The 21,108-nt window shown below is 54.9% G+C and overlaps 2 protein-coding genes across 2 annotated transcripts in view; one reads left to right on the top strand and one right to left on the bottom strand.

Annotated features, from left to right (window-relative positions):
- The window catches only part of ZC3H4 (zinc finger CCCH-type containing 4), an 89,048-nt gene that overhangs the window by 22,677 nt on the left and 45,263 nt on the right, over positions 1 to 21,108 (top strand).
- Positions 120 to 4,233, bottom strand: PLP2 (proteolipid protein 2). Its single transcript, XM_066984828.1, is given in 6 exon segments — positions 120 to 424; positions 999 to 1,086; positions 1,190 to 1,285; positions 2,335 to 2,418; positions 2,420 to 2,491; positions 4,106 to 4,233. Coding segments are annotated over 6 exon segments (447 nt in total). The 5' UTR covers positions 4,193 to 4,233; the 3' UTR covers positions 120 to 404.

Here is a 21,108-nt window from a genome sequence, read left to right on the forward strand (position 1 = left end):
CCCCCCCCCCAGTCCCTATAGAGACCCTATAGGTGCCTGCAGAGCCAAATCCCCCTCCCAACACCCTACAGCCCCCACCCCACAGAAACTACAAAAAAAAAAAAATGCAACCCAAAGGGTGGAAAAACCAAAGTCTTTATTTCCCACTTTTTTGCCCCAAAAAGCTCGTGGGGGGCGTCACCCCGAAGCCATGGCAGGGGAGGGGCTTTCCCCGCAAGGGGAACTGAGGCACGGACGGCTGCAAGGCACTCGCTGGGGGGGGGGGGACACCCCGGGCCCCCCCCCCCAATAATTTAGGCCCCCCCCAATATTTTGGGGGGGATTTTGGGGTCACTGTGGGGGCGGGGGGGGGGGGGGGTTCGCCTCCTGCCCCCCCCGGGGTATTGATGGGGGGGGGGGGGGGGTCAGGGACCTTCCGGAGACTCTGGGGGGAGGGAAAAAATTGGGGGGGTTGGGGGGAGCCCCGATTGCCGTCCCCCCCCCCCGGGGTATTCCCAGCCCCCTCCCAGTGCTCCCAGTATGTACCAGTGGGGCAGCACCCCCGCTCAGTGCTCCCAGTCCCCCCAGTGCTCCCAGTTTCCCCTCCCAGTGCCCCCATTAGGACAGCACCCCCCCCCAGAGCTCCCAGTCCCTCCCCCAGTGCTCCCAGTTGACCCCCCCCAGTACCCCCAGTTTCCCCTTGCAGTCCTCCCAGCACCCCCAGTTCTCCTCCCAGTGCTCCCAGTTCCTCCCCCAGCCTTCCCAGTGCCCCCAGTTCCTCCCTCAGCCCTCCCAGTGCCCCCAGTTCCTCCCCCAGCCCTCCCAGTGCCCCCAGTCCCCCCCAGTGCTCCCAGTTTCCTCTCCCAGTGCTCCCACTTCCCCCCCCCAGCCCTCCCACTGCCCCCAGTTTTCCCCCAGCGCTCCCAGCTTCCCCTCCCAGTCCTCCCAGCCCCCTCAGTTCCCCCCCAGCGCTCCCAGTTTCGCCCCCAGTGCCCCCTCCCAGTGCTCCCAGTACACACCAGTAGGCGCCGCCGCGTGGCCCTGCCGGGTGGGCAGGCTGATGTAGGCGTCGTAGCCCAGCAGGAGCCCAGCCAGGAGCCCAAAAACCTGGGGGGGGGGGGGGGGGACACGGAGGAGGGGGGGTCAGCGACCCCCTGAGCCCCCCCCCCCACCAATTAACACCCCCCCCCCTAATTAAGCCCCCCCTCACCCCGGCCGCGGTGCCGGCCCCGTCGCGGTGCCCGATGATGACGATGAGGGAGGTGATGAGGAAGAGCAGGGCGCCGAGCACGCAGCGGATGAAGTCCTAAAGGGGGCGGGGGGGGGGGGCAGGGGTGAAAGACCCCCCCCAAACACCCCCCCCCCCCACAGGGACCCCCCACCCCCCCCCCCAGACACCCCCCCGGGAACCCCGGTCCTCATCACCTCACCCCTAAATCCTTCTGACCCCCCCCAATCCCCGTTAACACCCCCCAGGACCCCCCCAAATCCCCATTCCCCCCCCCAGACCCCATTAACCCCCCCCAGGCCCCCATCCCCCCAATCCCCATTAACACCCCCAGGACCCCCCAGATCCCCATTTCTCCCCCCAGTCCCCCCCTTAACCCCCCCCAAATCCCCATTCCTGCCCCCCCAGCCCCCCCAGGACCCCCCCCAGATCCCCATTTCTCCCCCCAGTCCCCCCCTTAACCCCCCAAATCCCCATTTCTCCCCCCAGCCCCCCATAACCCCCCCAGGCCCCCCATATTCCCCCCAATCTCCATTAACACCCCAAGGACCCCCCAAATCCCCATTTCTGCCCCCCCCAGCCCCCTTAACCCCCCAAATCCCCATTTCTCCCCCCAGTCCCCCCTTAACCCCCCCAAATCCCCATTTCTGCCCCCCCAGCCCCCCCCTTAACCCCCCCCCCATGCCCCCCATATCCCCCCCAATCCCCATTAACACCCCCCAGGACCCCCCCCCAAATCCCCATTTCTCCCCCCAGTCCCCCCTTAACCCCCCAAATCCCCATTTCTGCCCCCAGTCCCCCCTTAACCCCCCAGATCCCCATTTCTGCCCCCCCAGCCCCCCCAGTCCCCCCCTTAACCCCCCCAGATCCCCATTTCTCCCCCCAGCCCCCTGTAACCCCCCAGGCCCCCCATATCCCCCCAATCCCCATTAACACCCCCCTTAACCCCCCCAGATCCCCATTTCTCCCCCCAGTCCCCCCTTAACCCCCCCCCAGATCCCCATTTCTCCCCCCAGTCCCCCCTTAACCCCCCAAATCCCCATTTCTCCCCCCCGGTCCCCCCCTTAACCCCCCCAGATCCCCATTCCTGCCCCCCCGCCCCCCCCAGGACCCCCCCCCCCACTCACGGTCCACCCCCAGTGCACCAGGGGCAGGCGGCGGTGCAGCCCGGTGATGCAGAGCACGGCGGCCACGACGGCGAAGGCGAGCTCGGCAGACGGCCAGCCCGCTGTAGCCGGGGGTGCGCGAGGCCCCGTAGCACACCAGGGCCAGCACGCACAGCGCCTGGGGGGGGCAAGGGGGCCCTATGGAGCCTATAGAGCCCCCAGCAGCCACCGCGTGGGCCCCTATATGGGCTCCTATATGGGTCTCTACATGGGCCCCTATATTGGCTCCTACGTGGGTCCCTATATGGGATCCTATACGTGTCCCTATACATGTCCCTATATGGGCTCCTGTATGGGTCCCTATATTGGCTCCTACGTGGGTCCCTATATGGGCTCCTATATGGGCTCCTATATGGGCCCCTATATTGGCTCCTATGTGGGTCCCTATATGGGATCCTATACGTGTCCCTATACATGTCCCTATATGGGCTCCTGTATGGGTCCCTACATTGGCTCCTATACAGGTCCCTATACGGGTCCCTTTATTGGCTCCTATACAGGTCCCTATACGGGCTCCTATATGTGTTCCTATATTGGCCCCTATGTGGGTCCCTATAGCAGCCCCCATACAGTTAACACAGGAGCCCTGTAGAGCCCGTATAGCAGCCCCATGACAATGACCATAGGGCCCCCTATAGCGCCCCGTGGTGCTCCCTATAGAGCCCCTATAGCATCCCCTATAGGGTCCCTATAGAGCCCTTATAGCAGCCCCTATACGGTTAACACAGGGCCCCCACAGAGCCCCCCATGGCCGCCACGGTGCCCCCATACCGCCCCCATAGGCCCCCTATAGGGGTCCCCGCCTATAGCGCCCCCGTGACGTCACCCGCCAGGCCCCGCCCCCCGGGCGTGGGCCGCGGGAAAGAGCCCCAGGGCGGGGCCGTCGCCACGGCAACGGCACAGACCCCGCCCACGCCACTTAAAAGGGGCGACGGGCGCGGGTGGGGTCCGCTGCGCCTCGTAAAGGGGCCGAGAAGGGGGGCTCTTAAAAGGGCAACGGCAAGGAGGGGGTTGGGGGGGGGGGTCTTAAAGGAACAGGACGCTCCGGGGGCCTTAAAGGGGCCGCGCCCCATCCTGTGCAGCACCGGGTGCGTGCGGCACGTGGGGGGGGGGGGCGGGGGGCCGGGCACCTCCCGGCCTGGCGCAATAGCGGCTGGCACGGGAAGGCCCCAAGCATCCGGGCACCGCCCTGGCAGGGGGGGGCACCCCCAGTTCCCCCCCCCCCCCTCCCTCCCCCGCCGGTCTCTTTCAAACCGGGGCTCTGCTCCAATCAAAGCCCGGATTCCTCCCGGGGCCCCGCCCTTTTTTAACCCCTTCGCCGCCGTTTATTTCCCAAGGGCGTTGCCCCCCCTTCCATCACTCACCACGCCCGGGCGCTTAGGGCTCTGCCAGCGCCCGAAACGGGACCGGGACGGGGGGGGGGGGGGGCGACAAACCGGGAGCGGGTACCCCCCAGACACCCCCGACACCCCCACTTCCCTCACCCCCAACCCTCCACCACGTGGCCCTGCGGTGCGGGGGGGAGCCCCGGTGGTCCCAGCACCCCGGTACCCCCCCACCTCCCCCCCACACCCCAGCACGACCCCAAGCATCCTTTTGCCCCCCCCCCCGCCCCGTTTCCCACCGGGGATCCCCAACCCCCCCCCCAGCACCCCCCCATAGGGTGTCCCCAACATCTGGGGGGCTCCCACCCTATCAGGAGTCCCGCTGACCCCCCCCCCCAGGGACTCACGATCTCCCCCAGCAGCACCAGCCCCTTGCGGGAGCGGAGGAAGGCGGCGCAGCCCCCGGCGCAGCCCTGCGAACCGCTCGGCTCCATGGCGGGCGGGCGGGCGGGGGGACCCAGGAGGAGCCGCAGCCCGGCGGGGGGGGGGGCGTGGCCGGGCCGCGGAAACGCCACGCGATTGGTCGGAAAGAAAAGTGGGGCGGGGCTTGACGCGCGGGGAATCCCCCGCCAGTGCCGGGGGAAGCCCCGACGTAGGGGGCGGGGCTTGAAAAAGGGGCGGGGCGTAGAGCGCGGGAAGACCCCAGTGAATTGGGGGGCGTGGCCTGAGAGGGCGTGGCTACGGAGGGGGCGTGGCTTCGGGCGGGGCCACGTGGGAGGGCGGGGGGAGGGGGGGAAGCCTGGGGAGGGCTGGAGGGGGCCGGGCGGGGCCGGGGGGGGGATAGGGGGATTATGGGATTCCGGGTGGAGGCCTTGTTTTGCCTCTAGGGTACAAGAGGAGCCTTACAGCGCGCCCGAGAGTGCCCTGGGAGGCCTCTCGGGCATCCTAGAGGACACTGGGGGGTTACTGGGAGGCTTTCCGGGGGAGCTAGAGGGCACTGGGTGGCCCTGGTAGACCTGTGCAGGATCCAGAGTGCAGCGGAGGACTGCAGAAGGCCTCCAGTTTGCCCGAGAGAGGCACTAGAGAGCCCTGCAAAGCCTCTAGAATCCAGGAAGAGTCCTTATTTTGCCTCGAGGATTCATGAGGAGGCTCACAGGGCATCCTCGAGTGCCCTGGGAGGCCTCTAGGGCATCCTAGAGGACACTGGGGGTTACTGGGAGGCTTACGTGTTTTTTCGGGTCTAACTCGGGTTCAGCTTCTTGTTGCGGTTAGGGTTATGTTTAGGGTTGTTAGGAAAGAGTGAAGACGCAGAGTCCTGTTGAGTGTGGGGTTGCGTAAAGGCTCCCCCAGGGAGTTCAGGTGTACCCAAAGGCTTCCGCTGAGAGCACTTTTGGATGGCAGAAAGTGGCACCGTACGTGTTTTTTCGGGTCTAACTCGGGTTCAGCTTCTTGTTGCGGTTAGGGTTATGTTTAGGGTTGTTAGGAAAGAGTGAAGACGCAGAGTCCTGTTGAGTGTGGGGTTGCGTAAAGGCTCCCCCAGGGAGTTCAGGTGTACCCAAAGGCTTCCGCTGAGAGCACTTTTTGATGGCAGAAAGTGGCACCGTACGTGTTTTTTCGGGTCTAACTCGGGTTCAGCTTCTTGTTCCGGTTAGGGTTATGTTTAGGGTTGTTAGGAAAGAGTGAAGACGCAGAGTCCTGTTGAGTGTGGGGTTGCGTAAAGGCTCCCCCAGGGAGTTCAGGTGTACCCAAAGGCTTCCGCTGAGAGCACTTTTTGATGGCAGAAAGTGGCACCGTACGTGTTTTTTCGGGTCTAACTCGGGTTCAGCTTCTTGTTGCGGTTAGGGTTATGTTTAGGGTTGTTAGGAAAGAGTGAAGACGCAGAGTCCTGTTGAGTGTGGGGTTGCGTAAAGGCTCCCCCAGGGAGTTCAGGTGTACCCAAAGGCTTCCGCTGAGAGCACTTTTTGATGGCAGAAAGTGGCACCGTACGTGTTTTTTCGGGTCTAACTCGGGTTCAGCTTCTTGTTGCGGTTAGGGTTATGTTTAGGGTTGTTAGGAAAGAGTGAAGACGCAGAGTCCTGTTGAGTGTGGGGTTGCGTAAAGGCTCCCCCAGGGAGTTCAGGTGTACCCAAAGGCTTCCGCTCAGAGCACTTTTTGATGGCAGAAAGTGGCACCGTACGTGTTTTTTCGGGTCTAACTCGGGTTCAGCTTCTTGTTGCGGTTAGGGTTATGTTTAGGGTTGTTAGGAAAGAGTGAAGACGCAGAGTCCTGTTGAGTGTGGGGTTGCGTAAAGGCTCCCCCAGGGAGTTCAGGTGTACCCAAAGGCTTCCGCTGAGAGCACTTTTTGATGGCAGAAAGTGGCACCGTACGTGTTTTTTCGGGTCTAACTCGGGTTCAGCTTCTTGTTGCGGTTAGGGTTATGTTTAGGGTTGTTAGGAAAGAGTGAAGACGCAGAGTCCTGTTGAGTGTGGGGTTGCGTAAAGGCTCCCCAGGGAGTTCAGGTGTACCCAAAGGCTTCCGCTGAGAGCACTTTTTGATGGCAGAAAGTGGCACCGTACGTGTTTTTTCGGGTCTAACTCGGGTTCAGCTTCTTGTTCGGTTAGGGTTATGTTTAGGGTTGTTAGGAAAGAGTGAAGACGCAGAGTCCTGTTGAGTGTGGGGTTGCGTAAAGGCTCCCCCAGGGAGTTCAGGTGTACCCAAAGGCTTCCGCTGAGAGCACTTTTTGATGGCAGAAAGTGGCACCGTACGTGTTTTTTCGGGTCTAACTCGGGTTCAGCTTCTTGTTGCGGTTAGGGTTATGTTTAGGGTTGTTAGGAAAGAGTGAAGACGCAGAGTCCTGTTGAGTGTGGGGTTGCGTAAAGGCTCCCCCAGGGAGTTCAGGTGTACCCAAAGGCTTCCGCTGAGAGCACTTTTTGATGGCAGAAAGTGGCACCGTACGTGTTTTTTCGGGTCTAACTCGGGTTGAGCTTCTTGTTGCGGTTAGGGTTATGTTTAGGGTTGTTAGGAAAGAGTGAAGACGCAGAGTCCTGTTGAGTGTGGGGTTGCGTAAAGGCTCCCCCAGGGAGTTCAGGTGTACCCAAAGGCTTCCGCTGAGAGCACTTTTTGATGGCAGAAAGTGGCACCGTACGTGTTTTTTCGGGTCTAACTCGGGTTCAGCTTCTTGTTGCGGTTAGGGTTATGTTTAGGGTTGTTAGGAAAGAGTGAAGACGCAGAGTCCTGTTGAGTGTGGGGTTGCGTAAAGGCTCCCCCAGGGAGTTCAGGTGTACCCAAAGGCTTCCGCTGAGAGCACTTTTTGATGGCAGAAAGTGGCACCGTACGTGTTTTTTCGGGTCTAACTCGGGTTCAGCTTCTTGTTGCGGTTAGGCTTATGTTTAGGGTTGTTAGGAAAGAGTGAAGACGCAGAGTCCTGTTGAGTGTGGGGTTGCGTAAAGGCTCCCCCAGGGAGTTCAGGTGTACCCAAAGGCTTCCGCTGAGAGCACTTTTTGATGGCAGAAAGTGGCACCGTACGTGTTTTTTCGGGTCTAAGTCGGGTTCAGCTTCTTGTTGCGGTTAGGGTTATGTTTAGGGTTGTTAGGAAAGAGTGAAGACGCAGAGTCCTGTTGAGTGTGGGGTTGCGTAAAGGCTCCCCCAGGGAGTTCAGGTGTACCCAAAGGCTTCCGCTGAGAGCACTTTTTGATGGCAGAAAGTGGCACCGTACGTGTTTTTTCGGGTCTAACTCGGGTTCAGCTTCTTGTTGCGGTTAGGGTTATGTTTAGGGTTGTTAGGAAAGAGTGAAGACGCAGAGTCCTGTTGAGTGTGGGGTTGCGTAAAGGCTCCCCCAGGGAGTTCAGGTGTACCCAAAGGCTTCCGCTCAGAGCACTTTTTGATGGCAGAAAGTGGCACCGTACGTGTTTTTTCGGGTCTAACTCGGGTTCAGCTTCTTGTTGCGGTTAGGGTTATGTTTAGGGTTGTTAGGAAAGAGTGAAGACGCAGAGTCCTGTTGAGTGTGGGGTTGCGTAAAGGCTCCCCCAGGGAGTTCAGGTGTACCCAAAGGCTTCCGCTGAGAGCACTTTTTGATGGCAGAAAGTGGCACCGTACGTGTTTTTTCGGGTCTAACTCGGGTTCAGCTTCTTGTTGCGGTTAGGCTTATGTTTAGGGTTGTTAGGAAAGAGTGAAGACGCAGAGTCCTGTTGAGTGTGGGGTTGCGTAAAGGCTCCCCCAGGGAGTTCAGGTGTACCCAAAGGCTTCCGCTGAGAGCACTTTTTGATGGCAGAAAGTGGCACCGTACGTGTTTTTTCGGGTCTAACTCGGGTTGAGCTTCTTGTTGCGGTTAGGGTTATGTTTAGGGTTGTTAGGAAAGAGTGAAGACGCAGAGTCCTGTTGAGTGTGGGGTTGCGTAAAGGCTCCCCCAGGGAGTTCAGGTGTACCCAAAGGCTTCCGCTGAGAGCACTTTTTGATGGCAGAAAGTGGCACCGTACGTGTTTTTTCGGGTCTACCTCGGGTTCAGCTTCTTGTTGCGGTTAGGCTTATGTTTAGGGTTGTTAGGAAAGAGTGAAGACGCAGAGTCCTGTTGAGTGTGGGGTTGCGTAAAGGCTCCCCCAGGGAGTTCAGGTGTACCCAAAGGCTTCCGCTGAGAGCACTTTTTGATGGCAGAAAGTGGCACCGTACGTGTTTTTTCGGGTCTAACTCGGGTTCAGCTTCTTGTTGCGGTTAGGCTTATGTTTAGGGTTGTTAGGAAAGAGTGAAGACGCAGAGTCCTGTTGAGTGTGGGGTTGCGTAAAGGCTCCCCCAGGGAGTTCAGGTGTACCCAAAGGCTTCCGCTGAGAGCACTTTTTGATGGCAGAAAGTGGCACCGTACGTGTTTTTTCGGGTCTAACTCGGGTTCAGCTTCTTGTTGCGGTTAGGGTTATGTTTAGGGTTGTTAGGAAAGAGTGAAGACGCAGAGTCCTGTTGAGTGTGGGGTTGCGTAAAGGCTCCCCCAGGGAGTTCAGGTGTACCCAAAGGCTTCCGCTGAGAGCACTTTTTGATGGCAGAAAGTGGCACCGTACGTGTTTTTTCGGGTCTAACTCGGGTTCAGCTTCTTGTTGCGGTTAGGGTTATGTTTAGGGTTGTTAGGAAAGAGTGAAGACGCAGAGTCCTGTTGAGTGTGGGGTTGCGTAAAGGCTCCCCCAGGGAGTTCAGGTGTACCCAAAGGCTTCCGCTCAGAGCACTTTTTGATGGCAGAAAGTGGCACCGTACGTGTTTTTTCGGGTCTAACTCGGGTTCAGCTTCTTGTTGCGGTTAGGCTTATGTTTAGGGTTGTTAGGAAAGAGTGAAGACGCAGAGTCCTGTTGAGTGTGGGGTTGCGTAAAGGCTCCCCCAGGGAGTTCAGGTGTACCCAAAGGCTTCCGCTGAGAGCACTTTTTGATGGCAGAAAGTGGCACCATACGTGTTTTTTCGGGTCTAACTCGGGTTGAGCTTCTTGTTCCGGTTAGGCTTATGTTTAGGGTTGTGAGGAAAGAGTGAAGACGCAGAGTCCTGTTGAGTGTGGGGTTGCGTAAAGGCTCCCCCAGGGAGTTCAGGTGTACCCAAAGGCTTCCGCTCAGAGCACTTTTTGATGGCAGAAAGTGGCACCGTACGTGTTTTTTCGGGTCTAACTCGGGTTGAGCTTCTTGTTGCGGTTAGGGTTATGTTTAGGGTTGTTAGGAAAGAGTGAAGACGCAGAGTCCTGTTGAGTGTGGGGTTGCGTAAAGGCTCCCCCAGGGAGTTCAGGTGTACCCAAAGGCTTCCGCTGAGAGCACTTTTTGATGGCAGAAAGTGGCACCGTACGTGTTTTTTCGGGTCTAACTCGGGTTGAGCTTCTTGTTGCGGTTAGGGTTATGTTTAGGGTTGTTAGGAAAGAGTGAAGACGCAGAGTCCTGTTGAGTGTGGGGTTGCGTAAAGGCTCCCCCAGGGAGTTCAGGTGTACCCAAAGGCTTCCGCTCAGAGCACTTTTTGATGGCAGAAAGTGGCACCGTACGTGTTTTTTCGGGTCTAACTCGGGTTGAGCTTCTTGTTCCGGTTAGGCTTATGCTTAGGGTTGTTAGGAAAGAGTGAAGACGCAGAGTCCTGTTGAGTGTGGGGTTGCGTAAAGGCTCCCCCAGGGAGTTCAGGTGTACCCAAAGGCTTCCGCTGAGAGCACTTTTGGATGGCAGAAAGTGGCACCGTACGTGTTTTTTCGGGTCTAACTCGGGTTCAGCTTCTTGTTGCGGTTAGGGTTATGTTTAGGGTTGTTAGGAAAGAGTGAAGACGCAGAGTCCTGTTGAGTGTGGGGTTGCGTAAAGGCTCCCCCAGGGAGTTCAGGTGTACCCAAAGGCTTCCGCTGAGAGCACTTTTTGATGGCAGAAAGTGGCACCGTACGTGTTTTTTCGGGTCTAACTCGGGTTCAGCTTCTTGTTGCGGTTAGGCTTATGTTTAGGGTTGTTAGGAAAGAGTGAAGACGCAGAGTCCTGTTGAGTGTGGGGTTGCGTAAAGGCTCCCCCAGGGAGTTCAGGTGTACCCAAAGGCTTCCGCTGAGAGCACTTTTTGATGGCAGAAAGTGGCACCGTACGTGTTTTTTCGGGTCTAACTCGGGTTCAGCTTCTTGTTGCGGTTAGGGTTATGTTTAGGGTTGTTAGGAAAGAGTGAAGACGCAGAGTCCTGTTGAGTGTGGGGTTGCGTAAAGGCTCCCCCAGGGAGTTCAGGTGTACCCAAAGGCTTCCGCTGAGAGCACTTTTTGATGGCAGAAAGTGGCACCGTACGTGTTTTTTCGGGTCTAACTCGGGTTCAGCTTCTTGTTGCGGTTAGGGTTATGTTTAGGGTTGTTAGGAAAGAGTGAAGACGCAGAGTCCTGTTGAGTGTGGGGTTGCGTAAAGGCTCCCCCAGGGAGTTCAGGTGTACCCAAAGGCTTCCGCTGAGAGCACTTTTTGATGGCAGAAAGTGGCACCGTACGTGTTTTTTCGGGTCTAACTCGGGTTCAGCTTCTTGTTGCGGTTAGGGTTATGTTTAGGGTTGTTAGGAAAGAGTGAAGACGCAGAGTCCTGTTGAGTGTGGGGTTGCGTAAAGGCTCCCCCAGGGAGTTCAGGTGTACCCAAAGGCTTCCGCTGAGAGCACTTTTTGATGGCAGAAAGTGGCACCGTACGTGTTTTTTCGGGTCTAACTCGGGTTCAGCTTCTTGTTGCGGTTAGGGTTATGTTTAGGGTTGTTAGGAAAGAGTGAAGACGCACAGTCCTGTTGAGTGTGGGGTTGCGTAAAGGCTCCCCCAGGGAGTTCAGGTGTACCCAAAGGCTTCCGCTGAGAGCACTTTTTGATGGCAGAAAGTGGCACCGTACGTGTTTTTTCGGGTCTAACTCGGGTTGAGCTTCTTGTTCCGGGTAGGCTTATGTTTAGGGTTGTTAGGAAAGAGTGAAGACGCAGAGTCCTGTTGAGTGTGGGGTTGCGTAAAGGCTCCCCCAGGGAGTTCAGGTGTACCCAAAGGCTTCCGCTGAGAGCACTTTTTGATGGCAGAAAGTGGCACCGTACGTGTTTTTTCGGGTCTAACTCGGGTTCAGCTTCTTGTTGCGGTTAGGGTTATGTTTAGGGTTGTTAGGAAAGAGTGAAGACGCAGAGTCCTGTTGAGTGTGGGGTTGCGTAAAGGCTCCCCCAGGGAGTTCAGGTGTACCCAAAGGCTTCCGCTCAGAGCACTTTTTGATGGCAGAAAGTGGCACCGTACATGTTTTTTCGGGTCTAACTCGGGTTCAGCTTCTTGTTGCGGTTAGGGTTATGTTTAGGGTTGTTAGGAAAGAGTGAAGACGCAGAGTCCTGTTGAGTGTGGGGTTGCGTAAAGGCTCCCCCAGGGAGTTCAGGTGTACCCAAAGGCTTCCGCTGAGAGCACTTTTTGATGGCAGAAAGTGGCACCGTACGTGTTTTTTCGGGTCTAACTCGGGTTCAGCTTCTTGTTTCGGTTAGGCTTATGTTTAGGGTTGTTAGGAAAGAGTGAAGACGCAGAGTCCTGTTGAGTGTGGGGTTGCGTAAAGGCTCCCCCAGGGAGTTCAGGTGTACCCAAAGGCTTCCGCTCAGAGCACTTTTTGATGGCAGAAAGTGGCACCGTACGTGTTTTTTCGGGTCTAACTCGGGTTGAGCTTCTTGTTGCGGTTAGGGTTATGTTTAGGGTTGTTAGGAAAGAGTGAAGACGCAGAGTCCTGTTGAGTGTGGGGTTGCGTAAAGGCTCCCCCAGGGAGTTCAGGTGTACCCAAAGGCTTCCGCTGAGAGCACTTTTTGATGGCAGAAAGTGGCACCGTACGTGTTTTTTCGGGTCTAACTCGGGTTCAGCTTCTTGTTGCGGTTAGGGTTATGTTTAGGGTTGTTAGGAAAGAGTGAAGACGCAGAGTCCTGTTGAGTGTGGGGTTGCGTAAAGGCTCCCCCAGGGAGTTCAGGTGTACCCAAAGGCTTCCGCTGAGAGCACTTTTTGATGGCAGAAAGTGGCACCGTACGTGTTTTTTCGGGTCTAACTCGGGTTCAGCTTCTTGTTGCGGTTAGGGTTATGTTTAGGGTTGTTAGGAAAGAGTGAAGACGCAGAGTCCTGTTGAGTGTGGGGTTGCGTAAAGGCTCCCCCAGGGAGTTCAGGTGTACCCAAAGGCTTCCGCTGAGAGCACTTTTTGATGGCAGAAAGTGGCACCGTACGTGTTTTTTCGGGTCTAACTCGGGTTCAGCTTCTTGTTGCGGTTAGGGTTATGTTTAGGGTTGTTAGGAAAGAGTGAAGACGCAGAGTCCTGTTGAGTGTGGGGTTGCGTAAAGGCTCCCCCAGGGAGTTCAGGTGTACCCAAAGGCTTCCGCTGAGAGCACTTTTTGATGGCAGAAAGTGGCACCGTACGTGTTTTTTCGGGTCTAACTCGGGTTCAGCTTCTTGTTGCGGTTAGGGTTATGTTTTAGGGTTGTTAGGAAAGAGTGAAGACGCAGAGTCCTGTTGAGTGTGGGGTTGCGTAAAGGCTCCCCCAGGGAGTTCAGGTGTACCCAAAGGCTTCCGCTGAGAGCACTTTTTGATGGCAGAAAGTGGCACCGTACGTGTTTTTTCGGGTCTAACTCGGGTTCAGCTTCTTGTTGCGGTTAGGGTTATGTTTAGGGTTGTTAGGAAAGAGTGAAGACGCAGAGTCCTGTTGAGTGTGGGGTTGCGTAAAGGCTCCCCCAGGGAGTTCAGGTGTACCCAAAGGCTTCCGCTCAGAGCACTTTTTGATGGCAGAAAGTGGCACCGTACATGTTTTTTCGGGTCTAACTCGGGTTCAGCTTCTTGTTGCGGTTAGGGTTATGTTTAGGGTTGTTAGGAAAGAGTGAAGACGCAGAGTCCTGTTGAGTGTGGGGTTGCGTAAAGGCTCCCCCAGGGAGTTCAGGTGTACCCAAAGGCTTCCGCTGAGAGCACTTTTTGATGGCAGAAAGTGGCACCGTACGTGTTTTTTCGGGTCTAACTCGGGTTCAGCTTCTTGTTGCGGTTAGGCTTATGTTTAGGGTTGTTAGGAAAGAGTGAAGACGCAGAGTCCTGTTGAGTGTGGGGTTGCGTAAAGGCTCCCCCAGGGAGTTCAGGTGTACCCAAAGGCTTCCGCTCAGAGCACTTTTTGATGGCAGAAAGTGGCACCGTACGTGTTTTTTCGGGTCTAACTCGGGTTGAGCTTCTTGTTGCGGTTAGGGTTATGTTTAGGGTTGTTAGGAAAGAGTGAAGACGCAGAGTCCTGTTGAGTGTGGGGTTGCGTAAAGGCTCCCCCAGGGAGTTCAGGTGTACCCAAAGGCTTCCGCTGAGAGCACTTTTTGATGGCAGAAAGTGGCACCGTACGTGTTTTTTCGGGTCTAACTCGGGTTCAGCTTCTTGTTGCGGTTAGGGTTATGTTTAGGGTTGTTAGGAAAGAGTGAAGACGCAGAGTCCTGTTGAGTGTGGGGTTGCGTAAAGGCTCCCCCAGGGAGTTCAGGTGTACCCAAAGGCTTCCGCTGAGAGCACTTTTTGATGGCAGAAAGTGGCACCGTACGTGTTTTTTCGGGTCTAACTCGGGTTCAGCTTCTTGTTGCGGTTAGGCTTATGTTTAGGGTTGTTAGGAAAGAGTGAAGACGCAGAGTCCTGTTGAGTGTGGGGTTGCGTAAAGGCTCCCCCAGGGAGTTCAGGTGTACCCAAAGGCTTCCGCTGAGAGCACTTTTTGATGGCAGAAAGTGGCACCGTACGTGTTTTTTCGGGTCTAACTCGGGTTCAGCTTCTTGTTGCGGTTAGGGTTATGTTTAGGGTTGTTAGGAAAGAGTGAAGACGCAGAGTCCTGTTGAGTGTGGGGTTGCGTAAAGGCTCCCCCAGGGAGTTCAGGTGTACCCAAAGGCTTCCGCTGAGAGCACTTTTTGATGGCAGAAAGTGGCACCGTACGTGTTTTTTCGGGTCTAACTCGGGTTCAGCTTCTTGTTGCGGTTAGGGTTATGTTTAGGGTTGTTAGGAAAGAGTGAAGACGCAGAGTCCTGTTGAGTGTGGGGTTGCGTAAAGGCTCCCCCAGGGAGTTCAGGTGTACCCAAAGGCTTCCGCTCAGAGCACTTTTTGATGGCAGAAAGTGGCACCGTACGTGTTTTTTCGGGTCTACCTCGGGTTGAGCTTCTTGTTGCGGTTAGGGTTATGTTTAGGGTTGTTAGGAAAGAGTGAAGACGCAGAGTCCTGTTGAGTGTGGGGTTGCGTAAAGGCTCCCCCAGGGAGTTCAGGTGTACCCAAAGGCTTCCGCTGAGAGCACTTTTTGATGGCAGAAAGTGGCACCGTACGTGTTTTTTCGGGTCTAACTCGGGTTCAGCTTCTTGTTGCGGTTAGGGTTATGTTTAGGGTTGTTAGGAAAGAGTGAAGACGCAGAGTCCTGTTGAGTGTGGGGTTGCATAAAGGCTCCCCCAGGGAATTCAGGTGTACCCAAAGGCTTCCGCTGAGAGCACTTTTTGATGGCAGAAAGTGGCACCGTACGTGTTTTTTCGGGTCTAACTCGGGTTCAGCTTCTTGTTGCGGTTAGGGTTATGTTTAGGGTTGTTAGGAAAGAGTGAAGACGCAGAGTCCTGTTGAGTGTGGGGTTGCGTAAAGGCTCCCCCAGGGAGTTCAGGTGTACCCAAAGGCTTCCGCTGAGAGCACTTTTTGATGGCAGAAAGTGGCACCGTACGTGTTTTTTCGGGTCTAACTCGGGTTCAGCTTCTTGTTGCGGTTAGGGTTATGTTTAGGGTTGTTAGGAAAGAGTGAAGACGCAGAGTCCTGTTGAGTGTGGGGTTGCGTAAAGGCTCCCCCAGGGAGTTCAGGTGTACCCAAAGGCTTCCGCTGAGAGCACTTTTTGATGGCAGAAAGTGGCACCGTACGTGTTTTTTCGGGTCTAACTCGGGTTCAGCTTCTTGTTGCGGTTAGGGTTATGTTTAGGGTTGTTAGGAAAGAGTGAAGACGCAGAGTCCTGTTGAGTGTGGGGTTGCGTAAAGGCTCCCCCAGGGAGTTCAGGTGTACCCAAAGGCTTCCGCTGAGAGCACTTTTTGATGGCAGAAAGTGGCACCGTACGTGTTTTTTCGGGTCTAACTCGGGTTCAGCTTCTTGTTCCGGTTAGGCTTATGTTTAGGGTTGTTAGGAAAGAGTGAAGACGCAGAGTCCTGTTGAGTGTGGGGTTGCGTAAAGGCTCCCCCAGGGAGTTCAGGTGTACCCAAAGGCTTCCGCTGAGAGCACTTTTTGATGGCAGAAAGTGGCACCGTACGTGTTTTTTCGGGTCTAACTCGGGTTGAGCTTCTTGTTGCGGTTAGGGTTATGTTTAGGGTTGTTAGGAAAGAGTGAAGACGCAGAGTCCTGTTGAGTGTGGGGTTGCGTAAAGGCTCCCCCAGGGAGTTCAGGTGTACCCAAAGGCTTCCGCTGAGAGCACTTTTTGATGGCAGAAAGTGGCACCGTACGTGTTTTTTCGGGTCTAACTCGGGTTCAGCTTCTTGTTGCGGTTAGGGTTATGTTTAGGGTTGTTAGGAAAGAGTGAAGACGCAGAGTCCTGTTGAGTGTGGGGTTGCGTAAAGGCTCCCCCAGGGAGTTCAGGTGTACCCAAAGGCTTCCGCTGAGAGCACTTTTTGATGGCAGAAAGTGGCACCGTACGTGTTTTTTCGGGTCTAACTCGGGTTCAGCTTCTTGTTGCGGTTAGGGTTATGTTTAGGGTTGTTAGGAAAGAGTGAAGACGCAGAGTCCTGTTGAGTGTGGGGTTGCGTAAAGGCTCCCCCAGGGAGTTCAGGTGTACCCAAAGGCTTCCGCTGAGAGCACTTTTTGATGGCAGAAAGTGGCACCGTACGTGTTTTTTCGGGTCTAACTCGGGTTCAGCTTCTTGTTGCGGTTAGGGTTATGTTTAGGGTTGTTAGGAAAGAGTGAAGACGCAGAGTCCTGTTGAGTGTGGGGTTGCGTAAAGGCTCCCCCAGGGAGTTCAGGTGTACCCAAAGGCTTCCGCTGAGAGCACTTTTTGATGGCAGAAAGTGGCACCGTACGTGTTTTTTCGGGTCTAACTCGGGTTCAGCTTCTTGTTGCGGTTAGGGTTATGTTTAGGGTTGTTAGGAAAGAGTGAAGACGCAGAGTCCTGTTGAGTGTGGGGTTGCGTAAAGGCTCCCCCAGGGAGTTCAGGTGTACCCAAAGGCTTCCGCTGAGAGCACTTTTTGATGGCAGAAAGTGGCACCGTACGTGTTTTTTCGGGTCTAACTCGGGTTCAGCTTCTTGTTGCGGTTAGGGTTATGTTTAGGGTTGTTAGGAAAGAGTGAAGACGCAGAGTCCTGTTGAGTGTGGGGTTGCGTAAAGGCTCCCCCAGGGAGTTCAGGTGTACCCAAAGGCTTCCGCTGAGAGCACTTTTTGATGGCAGAAAGTGGCACCGTACGTGTTTTTTCGGGTCTAACTCGGGTTCAGCTTCTTGTTGCGGTTAGGGTTATGTTTAGGGTTGTTAGGAAAGAGTGAAGACGCAGAGTCCTGTTGAGTGTGGGGTTGCGTAAAGGCTCCCCCAGGGAGTTCAGGTGTACCCAAAGGCTTCCGCTGAGAGCACTTTTTGATGGCAGAAAGTGGCACCGTACGTGTTTTTTCGGGTCTAACTCGGGTTCAGCTTCTTGTTGCGGTTAGGGTTATGTTTAGGGTTGTTAGGAAAGAGTGAAGACGCAGAGTCCTGTTGAGTGTGGGGTTGCGTAAAGGCTCCCCCAGGGAGTTCAGGTGTACCCAAAGGCTTCCGCTGAGAGCACTTTTTGATGGCAGAAAGTGGCACCGTACGTGTTTTTTCGGGTCTAACTCGGGTTCAGCTTCTTGTTGCGGTTAGGGTTATGTTTAGGGTTGTTAGGAAAGAGTGAAGACGCAGAGTCCTGTTGAGTGTGGGGTTGCGTAAAGGCTCCCCCAGGGAGTTCAGGTGTACCCAAAGGCTTCCGCTGAGAGCACTTTTTGATGGCAGAAAGTGGCACCGTACGTGTTTTTTCGGGTCTAACTCGGGTTCAGCTTCTTGTTCCGGTTAGGGTTATGTTTAGGGTTGTTAGGAAAGAGTGAAGACGCAGAGTCCTGTTGAGTGTGGGGTTGCGTAAAGGCTCCCCCAGGGAGTTCAGGTGTACCCAAAGGCTTCCGCTGAGAGCACTTTTTGATGGCAGAAAGTGGCACCGTACGTGTTTTTTCGGGTCTAACTCGGGTTCAGCTTCTTGTTGCGGTTAGGCTTATGTTTAGGGTTGTTAGGAAAGAGTGAAGACGCAGAGTCCTGTTGAGTGTGGGGTTGCGTAAAGGCTCCCCCAGGGAGTTCAGGTGTACCCAAAGGCTTCCGCTGAGAGCACTTTTTGATGGCAGAAAGTGGCACCGTACGTGTTTTTTCGGGTCTAACTCGGGTTGAGCTTCTTGTTGCGGTTAGGGTTATGTTTAGGGTTGTTAGGAAAGAGTGAAGACGCAGAGTCCTGTTGAGTGTGGGGTTGCGTAAAGGCTCCCCCAGGGAGTTCAGGTGTACCCAAAGGCTTCCGCTGAGAGCACTTTTTGATGGCAGAAAGTGGCACCGTACGTGTTTTTTCGGGTCTAACTCGGGTTCAGCTTCTTGTTCCGGTTAGGGTTATGTTTAGGGTTGTTAGGAAAGAGTGAAGACGCAGAGTCCTGTTGAGTGTGGGGTTGCGTAAAGGCTCCCCCAGGGAGTTCAGGTGTACCCAAAGGCTTCCGCTGAGAGCACTTTTTGATGGCAGAAAGTGGCACCGTACGTGTTTTTTCGGGTCTAACTCGGGTTCAGCTTCTTGTTGCGGTTAGGGTTATGTTTAGGGTTGTTAGGAAAGAGTGAAGACGCAGAGTCCTGTTGAGTGTGGGGTTGCGTAAAGGCTCCCCCAGGGAGTTCAGGTGTACCCAAAGGCTTCCGCTGAGAGCACTTTTTGATGGCAGAAAGTGGCACCGTACGTGTTTTTTCGGGTCTAACTCGGGTTGAGCTTCTTGTTGCGGTTAGGGTTATGTTTAGGGTTGTTAGGAAAGAGTGAAGACGCAGAGTCCTGTTGAGTGTGGGGTTGCGTAAAGGCTCCCCCAGGGAGTTCAGGTGTACCCAAAGGCTTCCGCTGAGAGCACTTTTTGATGGCAGAAAGTGGCACCGTACGTGTTTTTTCGGGTCTAACTCGGGTTCAGCTTCTTGTTGCGGTTAGGGTTATGTTTAGGGTTGTTAGGAAAGAGTGAAGACGCAGAGTCCTGTTGAGTGTGGGGTTGCGTAAAGGCTCCCCCAGGGAGTTCAGGTGTACCCAAAGGCTTCCGCTGAGAGCACTTTTTGATGGCAGAAAGTGGCACCGTACGTGTTTTTTCGGGTCTAACTCGGGTTCAGCTTCTTGTTGCGGTTAGGGTTATGTTTAGGGTTGTTAGGAAAGAGTGAAGACGCAGAGTCCTGTTGAGTGTGGGGTTGCGTAAAGGCTCCCCCAGGGAGTTCAGGTGTACCCAAAGGCTTCCGCTGAGAGCACTTTTTGATGGCAGAAAGTGGCACCGTACGTGTTTTTTCGGGTCTAACTCGGGTTCAGCTTCTTGTTGCGGTTAGGGTTATGTTTAGGGTTGTTAGGAAAGAGTGAAGACGCAGAGTCCTGTTGAGTGTGGGGTTGCGTAAAGGCTCCCCCAGGGAGTTCAGGTGTACCCAAAGGCTTCCGCTGAGAGCACTTTTTGATGGCAGAAAGTGGCACCGTACGTGTTTTTTCGGGTCTAACTCGGGTTCAGCTTCTTGTTGCGGTTAGGGTTATGTTTAGGGTTGTTAGGAAAGAGTGAAGACGCAGAGTCCTGTTGAGTGTGGGGTTGCGTAAAGGCTCCCCCAGGGAGTTCAGGTGTACCCAAAGGCTTCCGCTGAGAGCACTTTTTGATGGCAGAAAGTGGCACCGTACGTGTTTTTTCGGGTCTAACTCGGGTTCAGCTTCTTGTTGCGGTTAGGGTTATGTTTAGGGTTGTTAGGAAAGAGTGAAGACGCAGAGTCCTGTTGAGTGTGGGGTTGCGTAAAGGCTCCCCCAGGGAGTTCAGGTGTACCCAAAGGCTTCCGCTGAGAGCACTTTTTGATGGCAGAAAGTGGCACCGTACGTGTTTTTTCGGGTCTAACTCGGGTTCAGCTTCTTGTTCCGGTTAGGGTTATGTTTAGGGTTGTTAGGAAAGAGTGAAGACGCAGAGTCCTGTTGAGTGTGGGGTTGCGTAAAGGCTCCCCCAGGGAGTTCAGGTGTACCCAAAGGCTTCCGCTGAGAGCACTTTTTGATGGCAGAAAGTGGCACCGTACGTGTTTTTTCGGGTCTAACTCGGGTTCAGCTTCTTGTTGCGGTTAGGGTTATGTTTAGGGTTGTTAGGAAAGAGTGAAGACGCAGAGTCCTGTTGAGTGTGGGGTTGCGTAAAGGCTCCCCCAGGGAGTTCAGGTGTACCCAAAGGCTTCCGCTGAGAGCACTTTTTGATGGCAGAAAGTGGCACCGTACGTGTTTTTTCGGGTCTAACTCGGGTTCAGCTTCTTGTTGCGGTTAGGGTTATGTTTAGGGTTGTTAGGAAAGAGTGAAGACGCAGAGTCCTGTTGAGTGTGGGGTTGCGTAAAGGCTCCCCCAGGGAGTTCAGGTGTACCCAAAGGCTTCCGCTGAGAGCACTTTTTGATGGCAGAAAGTGGCACCGTACGTGTTTTTTCGGGTCTAACTCGGGTTGAGCTTCTTGTTGCGGTTAGGGTTATGTTTAGGGTTGTTAGGAAAGAGTGAAGACGCAGAGTCCTGTTGAGTGTGGGGTTGCGTAAAGGCTCCCCCAGGGAGTTCAGGTGTACCCAAAGGCTTCCGCTGAGAGCACTTTTTGATGGCAGAAAGTGGCACCGTACGTGTTTTTTCGGGTCTAACTCGGGTTCAGCTTCTTGTTCCGGTTAGGGTTATGTTTAGGGTTGTTAGGAAAGAGTGAAGACGCAGAGTCCTGTTGAGTGTGGGGTTGCGTAAAGGCTCCCCCAGGGAGTTCAGGTGTACCCAAAGGCTTCCGCTGAGAGCACTTTTTGATGGCAGAAAGTGGCACCGTACGTGTTTTTTCGGGTCTAACTCGGGTTCAGCTTCTTGTTGCGGTTAGGGTTATGTTTAGGGTTGTTAGGAAAGAGTGAAGACGCAGAGTCCTGTTGAGTGTGGGGTTGCGTAAAGGCTCCCCCAGGGAGTTCAGGTGTACCCAAAGGCTTCCGCTGAGAGCACTTTTTGATGGCAGAAAGTGGCACCGTACGTGTTTTTTCGGGTCTAACTCGGGTTCAGCTTCTTGTTGCGGTTAGGGTTATGTTTAGGGTTGTTAGGAAAGAGTGAAGACGCAGAGTCCTGTTGAGTGTGGGGTTGCGTAAAGGCTCCCCCAGGGAGTTCAGGTGTACCCAAAGGCTTCCGCTGAGAGCACTTTTTGATGGCAGAAAGTGGCACCGTACGTGTTTTTTCGGGTCTAACTCGGGTTCAGCTTCTTGTTGCGGTTAGGGTTATGTTTAGGGTTGTTAGGAAAGAGTGAAGACGCAGAGTCCTGTTGAGTGTGGGGTTGCGTAAAGGCTCCCCCAGGGAGTTCAGGTGTACCCAAAGGCTTCCGCTGAGAGCACTTTTTGATGGCAGAAAGTGGCACCGTACGTGTTTTTTCGGGTCTAACTCGGGTTCAGCTTCTTGTTGCGGTTAGGGTTATGTTTAGGGTTGTTAGGAAAGAGTGAAGACGCAGAGTCCTGTTGAGTGTGGGGTTGCGTAAAGGCTCCCCCAGGGAGTTCAGGTGTACCCAAAGGCTTCCGCTGAGAGCACTTTTTGATGGCAGAAAGTGGCACCGTACGTGTTTTTTCGGGTCTAACTCGGGTTCAGCTTCTTGTTGCGGTTAGGGTTATGTTTAGGGTTGTTAGGAAAGAGTGAAGACGCAGAGTCCTGTTGAGTGTGGGGTTGCGTAAAGGCTCCCCCAGGGAGTTCAGGTGTACCCAAAGGCTTCCGCTGAGAGCACTTTTTGATGGCAGAAAGTGGCACCGTACGTGTTTTTTCGGGTCTAACTCGGGTTCAGCTTCTT

Source organism: Anser cygnoides, chromosome 29, assembly GCF_040182565.1.
Source record: "Anser cygnoides isolate HZ-2024a breed goose chromosome 29, Taihu_goose_T2T_genome, whole genome shotgun sequence".
Classification (NCBI taxonomy): domain Eukaryota; kingdom Metazoa; phylum Chordata; class Aves; order Anseriformes; family Anatidae; genus Anser; species Anser cygnoides.